Raw genomic sequence first — 12,666 nt, forward strand, 5'->3', positions numbered from 1 at the left:
TCCAAGCAAACTAACAAGCAAATAAAAAGGTGTTCAAACTCTCTGACTATCAAAGAAACTAAAATTCAAATGAGATGCCACTTCTACCACCATCAGGTTGGCAGAAGTAGCTGTCATTCCTTCTGAGAAGTCTTCACTGGCCACCTTATCTGAATAAGACATTCTTACTATTCTTACTATTTTCTTTAAATCCCTCACAACATCTCAATGTATAGGTATTTTGTTTGGACGGTCTTCCCCAATATGATACAGGATTTATTAAGGCAGTATCATTTCCATATTGTTCATCATAGGATTTCTAATTCCTCTGATAGCGCTTGGCCTGTAGTAGGTACTGAATAAATGGGTTGTTGAATGATTGAAAGAAGGATCAAATGAATGAATGAATAAATGAATGAGCGAGTAAGTTATGGGAGCTAAGACAAACTTAGCAGGCAGAAGGAAATCATTGAAGATTCTGAAGAGGAAAGAGACATGAGCAGAGCTGTGCTTGAGAAATACTAGCATGGTAGCAATGAGCAGTGAGATTAGGGTTAGGGTACTACTATAGGGTACAGACTATCATATACTGTACCTACTAGAAAGAGGATCAGAAAATGTTAGGCAAATTAACATTCCTAAGTGAAAATAGGACAATAAATAATGTAGAATGAGTAAATGTATTTTAATAATTTAATAAAGAGTGGAGAGAGGGAAGAAACTGGAACAAATGAGATCAACTGCAGTAGCCCAGACAGGAGCCAGTTCAATGGGCCTATCAGGAGATAATGGAAGTGAGAAGAAAGGCATTAAGGAACCTGCTACAAAGGAAGAAATGACGAGATGGGGACGGTGAGAAAAAGGAGGAAGTACCTGATGACAGCACTGTTTTGAACTCATGGTGCAGCTAAGGAGACATTATGAAGAATCACTCTTTTAGATAGAACACAAGCACATACATCGGGTATGTTGAAATGGAGATGGGATATTTATTGAACACCATGTCAAAGACATGCTGTCTGCCTTCACGGAGCTCGTGAAAAAGGCAATTATAATAGCACAATAAAGCAATGCTGGAACAGGATAGGGTGCTATGGGAGTGGACGAGCTTGCCAGTGAGGAGTGTTAGATAAGCAGAAAAAAAAGGATCTAACATAGAATTACTTGAAAATTGAAATTGATCTTAAATATGTACTTCCTAGAATCAAGTGGGTAGAAGAAAGACATACGAAAATAAAACCAATCATTCTGTTTTGTTATTGCCCCCTCCCCCCATCTGTATTCTCTTTTCTCCAAGCTTGCCAAGGTATAAATAGAGTTTTTAAAGTGTACAGTATTTGAATTCTCAATCACACATAGAATGCAATCTACAAATATTTGCTGAGCTCATATGAGGAATATAAATTATTATGAAATCTACAGACTGCTCAGTTTGAATAATTTTAGTATATTGTGCACAATTGACTTTATAATATGATGCAATCCTTTTGTTTATTGTTTAATGCCATTTTAACCAGTGGATTACAAATATCTTAATCAAAAGAAAATTTCCCCAAAGATCGACAGAAAGAAACTTTAAAAAAAAATGGTATTTTACTAATCAAATTCCCTCTGAAATAACTGCAGTTATTCAGATAGTTTTCTGGGTTGCTGTTGTCAACATATGGGGACATACCATCATACGTTCCACTTTCTAATAATGCTCCACTCTCTTCCAATGCTTTGAACTGCTCAACAGAAATGAAATTATAGTCCACGCCTGGTACTTCCCCATCCCTGGGGGCCCTTGTTGTGCCTAAGGGGGAAAAAAAACAAGAAAAAAAAGTTGTAAAGTGCTTTTTAAGTTTACAGAATATTGAGAATAATAGAAAATACAGTCTACAGAGAATACATGGGAGAAACAGACTATTATATACTGTGCTTTTAGAAAGAGGATCAGAAAATTTTAGGCAAATTAACATTCCTAAGTGAAAATAGGACAATAAATAATGTAGAATGAGTAAACATATTTTAATAAAATCTACAGATAGCTATGACATTCAAAACTTTAGTGTCAAAGAAAGCTTAATTTTCCAAGACACAACAGTTAATTCTTCTGTTAAACCTTAATTATTGTAACTTAACATTTGAAGAAGAGAGAAATCCACCAGTGATAGACTTCATTTTTATGTAGTTATCTTAGGTATTTTTTTCTTACCTAGAGAAAAGAAACTGACATTCCACTTACTAGAGCAGTGAAGGACAATAAAAAGAGAAAAACAATTTTTATAAGTTCTCTTAATGAACTCTATTTTCAAAACTTGGACAACTATTATGAAGTTATTTTAGACAAATGCTTTTATTTTTATTTTATTTTTATTTATTTTTATTTTATTTTATTTTTAGACAAATGCTTAAGATACATACTACTTCTTAGCCATTATTCTCTTGAAGCAATTTTAAAAAATTAAACAGTAAGGAAACTGTTGAATGAAATTCACTACAGCAACAGAGCACTAAATTTCTATCTATTAAGGAATTCACGCTAAAATATACTGACCCTTGAACAATGAAGGCGGGATGCAGTGTTAGGCCCCTGGAGCCATCACGCAGTTGAAAATCTGTGTGTTACCTTAAGACACCCCAAACACTTAACTACAGTCATCCCTTGGTATCCATGGGGATGGGTTCCAGAATCCCCTATGGATTCCAAAATCCACAGATGCTCAAGTTCCTTATATAAAATGGTTAGAACAATGTATACAGTTGGCCCTACATATCCAGGGACATCCAACTGTGGATCGAAAATACTGTTTTCGACCCACAGTGGGTTGAATCCTCAGTGCAAACCCCAGGAATTCCAAAAGGCTGACTGTGTACTTATTTTTTTAAAAATCCGCATAAAAGTGGACCAATGCCGTTCAAACCCGAGTTGGTCAAGTGTCAACTGTTCTTTCTTTCAGATCCAAGATAAAAATTCAGGTTACCAGCATTGCTCCATTTGATACCATTTTACTGAACAACAATGAATACTTTATTGACCTAATGTTAAAAATGTCATTTCAAATACTAGAGAATATAAAAAAGAGATCAAGGTATTTTGCCTGGAACTAGAGTTGGGATTGTAGCAAATCCCGCTCCAGGATGCCCCCCAAACTTCTTCCTCCACTTACCCTCCCTATTCATTAAGGGGACTCCAAGCCAGAAACCTAAGGGTCATCTGGGGTTCCTCCCTCCACATCCAGTCACCAAATCTGGTTCATTCTACCTCCTGAATACCTCTAGGAGTTATATATTAGGTTGGTGCAAAAGTAATTGCGGTTTTTGCAATTCTTTTTAACCTTTTAAACCGTAATTACTTTTGCATCGACCTAATACTTTTCTTCACTCTCATACTCACCTAATTCATATCATTTTTGTGGCCTATACTGTTGGGTCTCCCGAGGTCAACCCTTTCTTCTCCCTGGCTACACCCTTTACCCAGGCTACAGCCAGTGACGTTTCTAAAACAATAATCTGAGCAAAACACTCTACACCCATCAATGGTTTCCCATGATCCTTGGCACAAAATCCAGACTCTACCTCTCCAGTGTCTCTCCTGTCTCATGTCGTGCACATTCAATTTCTTTAACGTTCCTCGCACTCACTTACTTCCAAGGCCTTTGAGCAAGCCATTCTTTTCCCTGGAAGACTTCCTATCCCCTTTCCCACTCTTACCTCAGCTGACTACTACTCCTTCTTCAGGTCCTGGCTTAGAAAGTTTTTTAGAGAAACTTCCCTGAATCCCATCTAGGGTATGTGGGGACCCTGACTACTCGGTTCAGAGTAACAGTCCCAAGTCTTGGCACAGTGTGAGCATAGGAGTAGGTACTCCATATAGTTGTTAAATAAATTAAGTGAAATTTTACGCAAATGTATTATAATTAGCACAGTGCCTGGCAATATGCTGTTATTATAAATTAATTCTTGGGAAACTATTAATTGCTTATACTTTTTAGTTGTGCTATTCTATTACATTCTGTAACACGTGAAAAACACCCACAAAGATGATGATAAAACATTCGTGGTAATGTTATCAGAAAATAATGATTAAGTCAACATTCTAAGCAACAAAGATTGTATTCAATGAATTTTCCCCCTTATTTTTACCCAACTTTTTATAAAAAAATGAACATTTCTTTATTGGTTTCACAGCACACAGGATACAAAATCTGGAAAACATAACTTCCTTTTTCTTCATATAACACTTTTTTTTTCAATGTTTTCTTTCTCATATGTTGACTAAAACTGCATTGCCAGATTCTCCCAAATCAACAGCTTTTAGCTCCATAGTAAGTAAAACTTACATTCGAAGATAAATTCAGTGCTTAAATCGAAAATGTATAATTATCTGTGATGGATGGAAAAACATGGCCACAATACTTTGCACCTCCTTCCATCAAGAGATGGGCTTGTTGTCTCACCTCTTGAATCTGGACTGGATTTATGACTTGCTTTGAATAATTTAATGTGGAAGGTGTGATGTTGTTCAAGTTCAGGAGTCTAGACTTGATATCTTTACCTTCTTGGAATGCTCCCACCACCATGTATGGAAGTCCAGCTAGACTACTGAATAAAGAGCGATCCCCAGCCAGCTAACAGCACCAAGGCCCCAGACATGTGGGGAAGGACATCTTGGCCTCTACAACCCAGTTGTGCTGCCAATGATTGCAACCACATGAGTAGTCCCAGTTGAGCTCAGCTAACTCATGGCATCATGAGAAATCACACATAATGGTTATTTTAAGCCATGAAGTTCTGGGGTGGTCTGTTATGCAGCAAACGCTAACTGAAATATTATCCAAATAAACTCTCCTATAAAATATAATGACCATATAAAATCCAATTTAAGAGAAAACCATGTGAGAGATAACACTATAAAAAGAGTACTGACCCAAGGGACAGGAGCAACTCCATGTTTTAGTCTGGGGTTACTATTAATGGTACAATTTTAAACAAGCACTTAATCCTTCTGGGCTTCTGTCTCTTTCTGCAAAGGGATATTGAGCAAGATGGTGTTCATGGTTCTTTCCATTAATAGATATGAAATGTTATGTGTGATTCCAACTCACGTATTTCCAAGACTTACAAAGTAGCTTTAACGTTAATTCTCTTTACGAATATAAGCATTAAAAATTTTCACTGCCCCCCCAAATGTAATCCCGTACACATAAAGTGCTCCCCCAAATGTAATCCCCCAAATGTAATCCTATACACATAAAGTGCTCTCCCTTCCCTTCCCCTATCCTAACCCATTAGGATTCCAGAAAATGTATCTTTATATTATCCTGATAGTCTAAATATTTCATGTAAAGCTTTCTACATCCCCTCCAGTCACCACTATATATTTCTCCTTTTAACATAAAAATTCCTCCAACAAGTTGTTTACTCACGGTCTCCAGTTCCTCTCCTGTCATTCTCTCTTGAGCCCTGTCCTATCAGCTCTTTGCCCCAATCAGTCCACTGAGACAATCAGCTGTGCTCATCTGTAGTTTTCATGTTGCTTAACCCCAATGGTCAGAATCGGTCCGCATATTACCGATCTTATCATCAACATTTGACATAACTGATCATTCCCCCCTTTTTACTTTATTCAGAAATCTACAGAAAAGTGCATAAAATGTATATGTGAAGTTTAGCAAGTAACCACAAAGCAAATTTGTCCAGGTGAAGAAACGGAACATTACCGGGATGTCAAAAGCCCCCTTGCGTGCCTCCAATCATAGCTCTCTCCCTCCCTCTTCCATGCCCAAAGATAGCCACCAACTTAACAACTGTGATGATTTCCTTTCTTTTTAAAAATGTTTTTACCAACTAAGTAGTGCTCTTGCAAGCTTAGATGTGCCCGTTTTGTAACTTCATGTGAATGGAATCATACCGTAGGCATCTGTGTGTGTCCACATCAACACTTGTCATGGGTTTTTTAAATTTCTGTCAATATGCTAAGTATGTAAAGGCAGCCGTGCTTTTACTGAACAACTGCCTTATGAGATTAAACTGTCTTGTCCACAGATTCACTAGCCATAGAGATTTCTTCTGTTGTGAAGTGGCTGGTTAAGTCTTTTGCCACTTCTCTATTGGGTCGCCTGCCTTTTTAAAATTGCTTTGTAGTTTGTTTTTTTTTACTTTCTGGATACTACAGTACTTCATCAAATCTAAGTAAACAACAGCTTCTAAAATGCATCATTATTTTATCCCTAAAAAAGAAAAAAAATTTATTATAACATTTCAATTATCATGGAAAGATTCTATCTACTGTAAGATGCATTCCAATTATAGAGAAGTTAAAATGTGAAATAATTGGACTTCATATTGATGTTTGCAAATGGGGTGTTTCTGCTAAAATGTGAAATTTGCTTTCTTGAAACAGTGCTTTCTGCAAAATTGTGCACCAAGAATAACAGAGATGACAGAGCAGATGGGTTCAGGGCTGATCGCTTAAAACCTATTGCAACTTTGTAACACTACCAAATCAATAACAAGCCTAATGAAAAATGTTACTACAGTTTAAAAACCATGTTAAATTCCTAATCATAAATACTCCAGTAAATAAAATACTTTGTCTTTTAAAAAAGTGGGGGGGGGGCGCGGGAATGAAAAGGTAGCTTGAAAGAAAGGGGAGCACAGAAGGGTTGAGGTTAATGAATAATGAAGATAAAGCAAAATTTACAATAACCAATTTTAAGGTCAAGCACATGTTCAAATTGAGAAAAGAGGCCCAGCTGAGATGAAGGAGCCTCATGTATCCTACATGCAACATTCGGCTATGCTTGTATATCCATTGTTTCCTCACCGCTACTTGATAATGCAAAATATGAGCTTGCTGGGGTAAACGGAATAAAAACCGGTGTTACCTCAGTTAAACTGACATCCTTCTCCTACCTATTTACCAATCACATATGAACTTATTTGCATCCTAGAAACAGAGGTTATAGCAGAACAGACTATAACTTCTCCCACTCTGTATTTGCTTTCCACCTTTTTTTTTTTTAATGCTGTTTTGACAACAGAAGTTTTTCACTTTAATGTAGTCAAGTTTATCAATCCTTTCCTTTGTATCTAATGCTTTTCGTGCCTGGAAGAAATCTTTCTCAAGACCACCTGGATAATCTATACTCTTTTTAAAAAGCATTATAGCTTTGCCTTTCATACCCAGTACCTTAATGCACTAAAATAGATTTTTAGACGGGGGCCTGATGGGAGGTAGTAACCCACTTTTCCTTTTTTACCAAATGGCTACTCAACATGATGTATTGAAACAACAATTAGTTAACCCTCGGATCAGCCACAGCACTTCGGTCATAGAAATCGTACACAGAAATGTCTGTGTAAGACTGGGTATCTGTCACTGGCCTATTACATCCCATTTATCCACTGACCATTTCTGCACCATTCTCACAGTGTTGTAATTATTATATTTTTCACGATAAATCTTGATATAGTAGAGTAAGTCCACCTATTTTGTTTTTTCTATTCATAGCCTTTCCATATAAATTCTGGAATCAGATGAACAGGCTAAAAATGCTGGAATTTTTATGGGATTAGAATGAATCTATTAATCAATGTGAGAACTGATATTGTCACCATATTGAGTCTTTAATCCACGAGTAAGAAATCTCTTCCAGAGATAAGTAGACCTTTTACGTCCCTAAATTTTATCTTATAGAGATCTCTACACTTCTTCAAAGATTAATTTCTAGATATTTCAAATATTTGATGATATCATAAATGATATCTTTTTGTAAACTTTCATATTGTTGATGGTATGAAAGAATACAATTGTAGGAGTTTACTTGGTCACATTATTCAAATATCATTTACCTACAATGAAATTCACTAATTCTAACAGTACATTTCTATGAGTTTTGGGAACCATCACACCCAAATTTCCTTGTGCCCCTTGGGAATCCCCAACCCTGTGGCAGCCACTGACTTATTGTCACTAGTTTTGCCTTCAATAGAATTTCAGACAAATGGAAACATACATTAATTTGATTATAGTAGTGGTTTGTGTCTGGCTTCTTTCACTCACTTCTTTCACTTCTTGTCACAAAAGTGTGACACTTTTGAAATTTATCCATATTGCGGTTCAATATCCTTTGATGGCTGAGTAGTATTCCATTGTACAGATATACAAAATTTGATTACGCATTCACCATTGATGGACATTTGGGTTGTTTCTAGACTTTGATGTCATAAATAAAGCTGCTATAAATTTACAAGTCTTTGGGTAAGTATATCTTTAAATTTATGTTGGGTTAATACTCAGGAGTGGAATTGCAGGGTCACATGGTAAGGGTGTGTTTAGAAATGTAACTTCAGAAGAAAATGTCCCAAAGTAGATGTACTACTTGCATTCTCACCAGCAGTACAAGAGTCGATTTACAGTAGTGTTTCCATGTAGGAATGCCTTCTTGGAGTTTCTCGGCAAATTTACTTTTTCTAAATCCCAAGAAGAATCAGTCGATAGGGAAAACAAGAAATAAATATTATAATTCTTCTGTGAGAATGAAAGCTTAACGATTTGACGCAGAGGTGTTACTTGTTTGAAGGAATCTATTGATATCAACTGAAAGCAAGAGCAAAAAACTCAAAAGTAGAATCAAATGTTCAAGTTGACATTTCTGGGGACCAGGACAGAAGTGTGTGGGAAGGCACTAGTCACCGTCCGCTCAGTCAGTCTCTCAGTGGCAGCTGTTCCTATGCTTTAGCTATATATGGTCAAGGCCCTGTCGGGTACTGGGGGGTCTTTCTTGCAAATACAATGTTTATAAGATTATATGCATTTATGCTCTGTATACGTTCTAAGAGTGGTATTCAAAAATAATTTACACGTTTTGGAGGCTAAATAAGTCCTCAAATTGACAGTTTTGACATGTGATTCTGTGCAATGATGTTAACCTTATTAAGAGATCCGAATGTTATCCAAGTACTATTCAACAGTGTTCTCTGGCATTTTCCACTGTTTGAGTATTTGTGACAGAGTTTCAGTGCTTTGTAAATACTTTTAGCAGACAAAATGTAAAGAGAAGAAGTGAATATTGATGTGGAACACTCCAACCTGAATTCAGAAACTGGTCTAAAATCTGAAGTAAAAGCAACATAGATTTTAAAGGCAAAACTAAAATCAGACCAAGGAGACAAAGTATTTTCATCATTAAGAACGGTAACAAGCATGGAGATAAGCAATCTATGAGACACAGAGTTCCAAACACTGGTTATCCGGATGCTCAGTGATCTCAGGGAGAACTTCAACAAAGAGATAGGAAACATAAAAATGGAGATAGAAAATAGAAAAAAGAACCAGTCAGAAATAAAGAATACAATAACTGAAATGAAGAATACATTAGAAGGAATCAACAGATAAAGCAGAGAATCAAATCAGTGATTTAGAAGGCAGCAGGAAACACCCAATCAGAACAGCAAAAAGAAAAAAAGAATCCAAAAAAACTGAGGATAGTTTAAGGGGCCTCTGGAAAAACATCAAGTGTACCAACATTCACATCATAGGGGTACCAGAAGGGAAAGAAAGAGAGCAAGGAATTGAAAACCTATTTGAAGAAATTATGACAGAAAACTCCCCTAACCTGGCAAAGGAAATGGATATTCAAGTCCAGGAAGTACAGAGTCCCGAACAAGATGAACCCAAAGAGCGCACACCAACACATCATAATTAAAATTCAAAGGTTAAAGACAAAGAGAATCCTAAAAACAGCAAGATAAAAGTAGTTAGTTACCTGTAAGGGGGCTTCCATAAGACTGTCAGCTGAGTTCTCAACAGAAACTTTGCAGGCCAGAAGGGATTGGCATGAAATATTCAAAGTGATGAAAAGGAAGGAAGCAAGGACCTACAATCAAGATTGCTCTACCCAGCAAAGCTATCGTTTAGAATTCAAGGACAGATAAATAGCTTCCAAGATAAGAAAAAGCCCAAGGAGTTCACCAACACCAAACCAGTATTACAAGAAATATTAGAGGGTCTTCTTTAAAACAATCAAACAAAGAGATAAAAAATATGAATAATAAAATGGCAATAACTACATATCTATCAAGAATTACTTTAAATGTAAATGGATTATATGCTCCAATTAAAATACATTGGGTGCTGCCTACAAGAGACTTACTTCAGACTGAAAAACACACACAGATTAAAAACAAAGGGATGGGAAAAACAGATTTCATGAAAATGGAAACAAACAAACAAACAGCTGGGTTAACAATACTTATTGCATCAGATAAAATAGATTTCAAAACAAAGACTATAACAAGTGACAAAAAAGGACCCAGTAATCCCACTTCTGGGTAGTTATCCGAAGAAACCCAAAATGCTACTTCGAGGGGACATCCATAAGTTCATTGCAGCATTATCTACAATAGCCAAGGTATGAAGGCAACTTGGGTGTCCCTGAATGGATGACTGAATAAAGAAGAGATGGTATATACATGGAATAATACAATGGAATGTTACTCAGCCATAAAAAAAATGACATCTTGCCATCTGCAACAACATGGATGGACCTAGAGGGTATCAAGCTGAATATAAGTGAAGAGAGAAAGACAAATGTCATATGATTTTAAATGTCATATGATTTCTTTAGATTCCCTTAAATAAACAAACAAACTAAACAAAAACAAACTGACAGATACAGAGCACATTTTGATTGTTGCCAGATGGGAGGGGGGTTGGGGTGTGTAAAAAAGGGAAGGGTTTAAGAAGTACAAATTGGTTGTTACATAGTGGTCATGGGGGTGTAGGATATAGCATAGGAACACAGTCAATAATATTGTAGTAACTATGTACGGTGTCAGAGGGGTACTAGATTTGTTGGGGTGATAGATGGAAGGGGGTTGGGGGGCACGGTGAAAAAGGTGAAGGAATTAAGAAATACAAATTGGTAGTTACAAAATAGTCATGGGGATGTAAAGCACAGGTAATACAGTCAATAATATGGTAATAACTAAGTATAGTGCCAGGTGGGTACTAGTCAGGGGGATTTTAAAATTATACAAATGTCTAACTACTATGCTGTACACCTGAAATTAATATAAAATAATACTGAATATGAACTGCAATTAAAAAATTTTAAAAGGGGAGGGGGAGGTGAAGGGGAATAAGAGGTTCACATTTCTAGATGTAAAACAAATAAGTCTTGAGGAATATAGTCAATAAAATTGTGATAGAGTCAGATGGTGTCAGATGGTTGCAGGACTTATGGGGATCACTGCTTTAGGTATATAAATGCTGAGTAACTGTGGTGTACACTTGAAACTAATATAATATTGTATGTTAGCTATATTTTAATAAAAATCTTTAAAAAAAAGAGAGAAACCTGTCTGAAAAAGTCGCATCCTGTATGATTCCATTTATATGACATTCTGGGAAAGACAAAATACTAGTGATGGGAACCGCTCCGTTGTTTATTGTGGGTAGGGGTGAGGGCACGGTGTACCTAGAAAGGGATAGTACGAAGGAGTTTTTGGTGGGTGATGAAACTCTTCTGTATCCTGACTGTGGTGGTGTTCACACAAATATCTACATATGGTGAAAGTCATAGAACTGTACAATAAAAAGAAAAAAAATCCAAAACAAAAAGGTAACAAGCTTACATGAATGACCAATGACCAATGCCCGATTTGAAGATGATTTAGACACACACTTAACAATATGATGAAAATCAATACAAATGAAAGAAATGTTTTCTATGTCTGGAATATTTACTACCAAACAAAGATCAAGACCATGAGATAATGTAATTGATAATTTGTGTGCTTTACATTTTATTTTAGCAGTGAAAAATTTAAATATTACACAGGTATGGTAATATATTTCAAAAATTTTAATGACTTTTTGGTGGCATTTATTTTGTGTTACTGTTCCCTTCTTTTAAGGTTTTCTATTAACAAATGTCTGTATCAGGTAATTTAAGCGTGTTATTATAATGTCGTTATATCAGTTTATAACAATAAACCAGTTGATTTTATATTGTCATTTTTCTCTCTTAAACCGCCGTGTTTGCAGCCATCGGTACTGCTATAGGGGTCATGTGCAGCCATCGGCCAGGTTCCCCAGACACTTGGTTCAGCTGGCACTTCATTACAATCAACCACAAATTATACTGTGATGCCACCTCTTATCATGAATTACAAGCCTACTTCCCACTGGAAGGAACTTGGCGCTGTGCTCAAGCCCCAAAACACAACCAAAACCAATCCTGAAGTTCCTTCTTGCAGGGTCTGTCTCCTGGGCTCCCTGCCAGAACCAATTTTGTATCAGCCAGGGTCCAAGCAGGAGAAAGAAACTACAAGGTAACTTGAACAAGGACAGCTTAATATAATGAGTTATTTTGTCAATGGGAACCCCTCTAGGTATTTTTTTCTTTTTAAATGTCCTTCTGACACGTCCCATAATTTTTTAAGCATTTAGATACTTTCTGGCACAATTAGATGTTCCAAGCTCATCTTGTACTTTCCTTGCTCCAGACCTGGAATCAGAATTTTCTCCCAGAAGATCGGGTATCTTTTAGCAAAAAGTATTATTTAGAGGCCAGATGGGGTTGTGAACAGTTCAATCTGTAAGTTAAGAAGTCTTGTCAGGATCTGAAAAGGCTGCAGCTGTGTGGACCCTATGAATGAAAACTACATAAATTGCAGCTCCTTTCTAGGACAAAA

At 36.4% G+C, this 12,666-nt stretch overlaps 1 protein-coding gene across 3 annotated transcripts in view; it reads right to left on the reverse strand.

Moving 5' to 3' along the window:
• The window catches only part of MAGI3 (membrane associated guanylate kinase, WW and PDZ domain containing 3), a 195,675-nt gene that overhangs the window by 67,646 nt on the left and 115,363 nt on the right, over positions 1 to 12,666 (reverse strand). For all 3 annotated transcript variants that reach the window (XM_081026032.1, XM_081026031.1, XM_081026033.1), the window contains exon 3: positions 1,655 to 1,774. In XM_081026032.1, coding sequence (XP_080882158.1) covers positions 1,655 to 1,774 — 120 coding nt within the window. The remainder of the gene's footprint in view (positions 1 to 1,654; positions 1,775 to 12,666) is intronic.

Source organism: Rhinolophus hipposideros (assembly GCF_964194185.1).
Source record: "Rhinolophus hipposideros genome assembly, chromosome: 19".
NCBI classification, from domain to species: Eukaryota; Metazoa; Chordata; class Mammalia; order Chiroptera; family Rhinolophidae; genus Rhinolophus; species Rhinolophus hipposideros.